This window comes from Akebia trifoliata, chromosome 7 (genome assembly GCF_017979445.1).
Source record: "Akebia trifoliata isolate Shusen 1 chromosome 7, ASM1797944v1, whole genome shotgun sequence".
NCBI classification, from domain to species: domain Eukaryota; kingdom Viridiplantae; phylum Streptophyta; class Magnoliopsida; order Ranunculales; family Lardizabalaceae; genus Akebia; species Akebia trifoliata.
The window spans coordinates 415482-419860 of record NC_141381.1 but is presented as its reverse complement, the minus strand read 5'-3'; the positions used below and the strand labels follow the sequence as shown (position 1 = coordinate 419860).

The following is a 4379-nucleotide window of genomic DNA, read 5'->3' as shown; positions in this document are numbered from 1 at the left end:
GATCTAGTTTATCTGTTGAAATACAGGCCCAATTTTGGGAGGTCCATTCCATTATCTTAGGTCCATTCTGGTATGCAAGGCCCATATATGACTTCAGAGATTTTTGCTATATATTTAAATTGGTGGCAGATCATTTTCGCAAGGAGACGGTAGACGGTAGCCGGTAGGGAAAATATTTTGAATAAAGAAAGAGCATTCATGTTGTTTGGCCTCAATTGTTGGGATGAATTTAAAATGCACGACTTTTATAAATTAATACTACAACTAGACAAAAGTAAAGTAGAATTTTATATTAAGAAAGAGAGTCGTGATGATTGCACAAGTTTGGGCACGTGGCTGACGTGGTAAGGGCTCAGTATCATAGATTGTTTTCATTGGGATACACAGGAAAAAGATGTGTGGTTCTGTGCCCTTACCATGTCAGTCTCGTACCCAACTGCGTACCAAGACCGCATGCATTCATCATTATTTGCAAAATAAAAACAAAGCAGGATACATGCAAATACTCATGATAATCTGACTATCCCACGTGGCACATTCAATTGACTTTCCTGACGTAACAAATTCGGGAACCATAGATTTGTATTTCTTGAAATACATGATTCCCTTGAGATACACAATTTTATGGGGAAGGGCAGTTTTGTATCCCAAGGCATACAGATCTACCGTTACCAAACTTATCACATCAGGAGATTCGATTGAGTGTGCCACGTGGTGTAGTCAGATTATCACGATTATACATGCAAATGCTAAGCAAAAGTGATTACAATTCTAGTACCTAGTGAAAGTGATTAAAAACTCTTTTTAAGACTATTTATATGGTGCCCATCTCTGTAGTATATATTTTCTACCACAGCAGCGATGCTTTTACATAATGATTGAGCTTCACTTATTATTCTAACATAGTATCAGATGCCAGTGTTAAAGCCAAAGGGCTCCGACTTGCTTAAGCAATGGAATTAGAGATCCGCTTAGGTGGAGGGTCATGACCTGATGAGTTCCACCCACTAGCTGACCACCTATAAACACAGCTGGTAGAGAAGGATTACAACCCAACCTCAGAAGTGCCCTCTCCATCTCCCTTCCTTTTGGATCCTCGTCGAGCTCGTAAATTGCAGCATTGACCCCAAGGCCACTGAAGAGAGTCTTGATAGTGTGACACATGCAACATGAGCTCTTACTGAAGATCACCACTGCTCTTTCGGATGCCAAACTCATCACCCTCTCCATCACGGTTAATTAGTACTCAATCGAAATGTAGATTAACTAGGAATGATTAATTGATATTATCTAGCAATGTGAGTAACTAAAGGCTTTGATGTGATGTGATTGAGTTCTCATGGAGAGTTATTTATAGAGGTTGATGTAGGTGGTGGATTGCATTGTTTATTAATAAAAAAGGAAGAGAATGTTCCCTTAGATTTTTCGGTGGATTCGATGATAAAAGCTGATCATTTGGTTGAAACCGACCCTTGCGTGTTGCACTAGCACGCACACAGGATAGCAAGCTAGTTGCTCCTCTGACCACAGCAAATCTTGTTAGATGCTTTTGTAAGTATAGGAAATTTTAATTTACAATATATTGGCGACAGTAGGGTATAAATGTGAGTTGCACAGATGAATAGAATACCAGAATATCTAAGTAGAGAAAGCGGACCTTAATTAAAATAATTTTTTTTTTCTTGCCTTTTGCCACATTGCACATGCTACTTGCTAGAGCTTCTCAATGGAGATGCTCATTTTCGTAAATTCACTTGGATGTTCTCTCTTGGTTTGAGGGCTTTCTACAATCTATAAAGTGTCCATCTTTGGAGCATTTATGGATTGTGAAAGAAGCTGAGTTTATCCAATTGCGAAGTCCCTTTTTCATATTACATATGTATTATGGACGATATTTCTCATTGGGTACCAATGAGCGACATGTGGAACCTAAGGATTCGAGTTTGGTATGAAGATATGAGGGTAAGCTTGGTGGTTCGGTACAAACTAATCATGGGTTTAAGTCTCGGTTGGATAAGATTAAATCAAAAGAGGTTAAAATTTCGGTGAGGGAAAATCTCAAAAAATGAGGAATCTATGGGGATTGGATATTTACTAGATACATTCCCAAATTACTAATTAAGATCTACCTTCTAAATCAGATAAGGGTTGAATCGGTAATAGGATCTAAAGGAATCCTACGGTTTCATCTCCATAACTAGATGAACAAAGATATTAAAAGGGGGGGAGCTCTCCCCCCTATAAATTTAACAATATCTTAGTAATAAGGTTCTGACTTAAGTGTTGGAGAGATATTGTTGCATGCACACTCAGAAGCATGAGGGCATTGTCATAGATATCAAAGTAGTGCAAGTTTTTGCATCTACAATTTGGGACCGTCTGTGGGAATCTTACAAGGAGAAACAACCAAGTTCTACCAGTCATGATTAGTTTGGATTAAGGATTTTCAATTCGATTTTGTTAAGGGACACATTACGGATTGTCGATCTAGTTTTTAGATTGCAAGGTGGTGATGGTCGAACACTAGTGATAGGGGATAATCCATCGTTGAATCTGATTTGGGTTCTCTTAAAACCCTAGATTCGTATACAGATCTAGATGGACTAGGGCACGAAGAAGATTAGGTTCCGTGTACCCAAACGCCACACAGATATGTAGCTGTACATGATTAAATCCTCAAACTATGGGGATACTGTTGGAAAAAAATCCATAAAGGAATCGATCCTTTGAACATTGCAATTGAATTGGGTTCCCCATAATTGGGTCACCGGAGCAAATGCGGATCACGACACAGTTGGGGGGTTCGATTGATGGGCTTGGTTCAAATCGATAACTAAAGTGTCGATTATAACTTATTTCTTAGTTGGGATTGAAAAGTCTTGGCTCATTGTGGGAGTCAATCCTGACCGTTTGGGATTGACAAATATTGGCTCATTACGGGAGCCAAGCTCGACCATTTAGGATGGCAAGCCTTGGATCATTATGGGATTCAAGCCCGACCGTTTGGGGTTAGAAAGTCTTGGCTCATTGTGGGAGCTAAGCCCGACCGTTAGGGGTTGGCAAGCCTTAGCTCATTATGAGAGTGAAGCCCGACCGTAAGGAGGTCGACTTACCGTGAACGTCTTGACTCATTACGAGAGTCAAGCTTGACCATTTAGAGGTTTGAAAAGCCTTGACTCACTACGGGCACCAACCTCAACTGTAAGGGGTCGGCACACAGTGAAAGTCTTGGTGCATAAAGGGAACCAAACCCAAAAATTAGGGGTCGTTCTTTGCTAATAAAAACTTGGTTGATGAGGGAACCAAGCTTGACTAATGAACATTGGGCTAATTCGTCATTGTTTTTAATATTGACTGGTTTGTAAGGAGCCCAGTCCAACAATTGGGGGTGGGTTTAAGTGAGTTTTGTTCCAAGACCAACTATAGGGGGTTATATCTATTGGCTTAGGAGTTTTGGCTCATTATGACACCACCCCCGATCGATAAAGAAGAAATGATAAAAAAATGAGGGAAATAGACAATGTATTTATGAAAAATACTTCAAGGCATGTAAAAAAATTAACGATTTCAATGAATCGAGGTAATTATAATTGTCACACTTTCGAAGGTAAAATAGGTAGATGACGCATGACATGAACATTGACTGAATGGATCTCAGACCTTGAAATGAGAATTTATAAGGTGTGCAGCCACGTGCCACATGGTATCGTTCCTTCATTCTCGGGCGCTTAAACTAAAAGTCCAAACCCTCGAGAGGGGGTATTGTGGAGGATATTTCTCACTAGATACCAAGAGACAACACGTGACACTTAGGGATTCGAGTTTGGTACAAAGATAAGAGGGTAAGTTTAGTGACTCAATCACAAATCAATGATGGGTTTGAGTCTTGGTTGGATAAAATCAGGGATTAGATCAAAAGATGTTAAAATTCTGGTGATGGAAAATCCCAAAAAAATAGGAATGTATGGGGACTGGATATTTACTATATACATTCCTAAATCACCAATTAAGATCTACCTTCTAAATCAGATAAGGGTTAAATCGGTAATAGTATCTAAAGGGATCCTAAGATTTCAACTCTATAACTAGATGGACAGAGGTACTAAAAGGGAGGAGTTCTCTCCCCTCTAAATTTGACAATATCTTGGTACTAAGGTTCTGACTTGAACGTCGGAGATGTATTGTTGCAAGCACACCCAGGAGCACGAGAACATCCTCACAGATATCAAAGTAGAGCAAATTTTTGCATCTACATGTATATATATAGATGAGGTTACATGGACCCAAGGACCACTAATCTTTATGGATTGCAAGTCCATGTGACACTCAAAAACACGACTAGGTATCAAATGAATGTAGAACACAAAATTTTGGAAATC

The 4379-nt window shown here is 39.4% G+C and overlaps 1 protein-coding gene across 1 annotated transcript; it reads right to left on the bottom strand.

The window, feature by feature from the left end:
- Positions 1–911: 911 nt before the first annotated feature.
- On the bottom strand, positions 912–1306 carry LOC147397822 (putative glutaredoxin-C14). Its single transcript, XM_086448916.1, has one exon. It carries the CDS (start codon positions 1228–1230, stop codon positions 922–924), a length of 309 nt encoding a protein of 102 aa, XP_086305042.1. The 5' UTR covers positions 1231–1306; the 3' UTR covers positions 912–921.
- Between the last annotated feature and the right edge of the window lie 3073 nt (positions 1307–4379).

What these genes read in the sequence shown, in the direction of transcription:
- LOC147397822 (XM_086448916.1), bottom strand. Translation starts at nt 1,230, where the DNA reads ATGGAGAGGGTGATGAGTTTGGCATCCGAAAGAGCAGTGGTGATCTTC.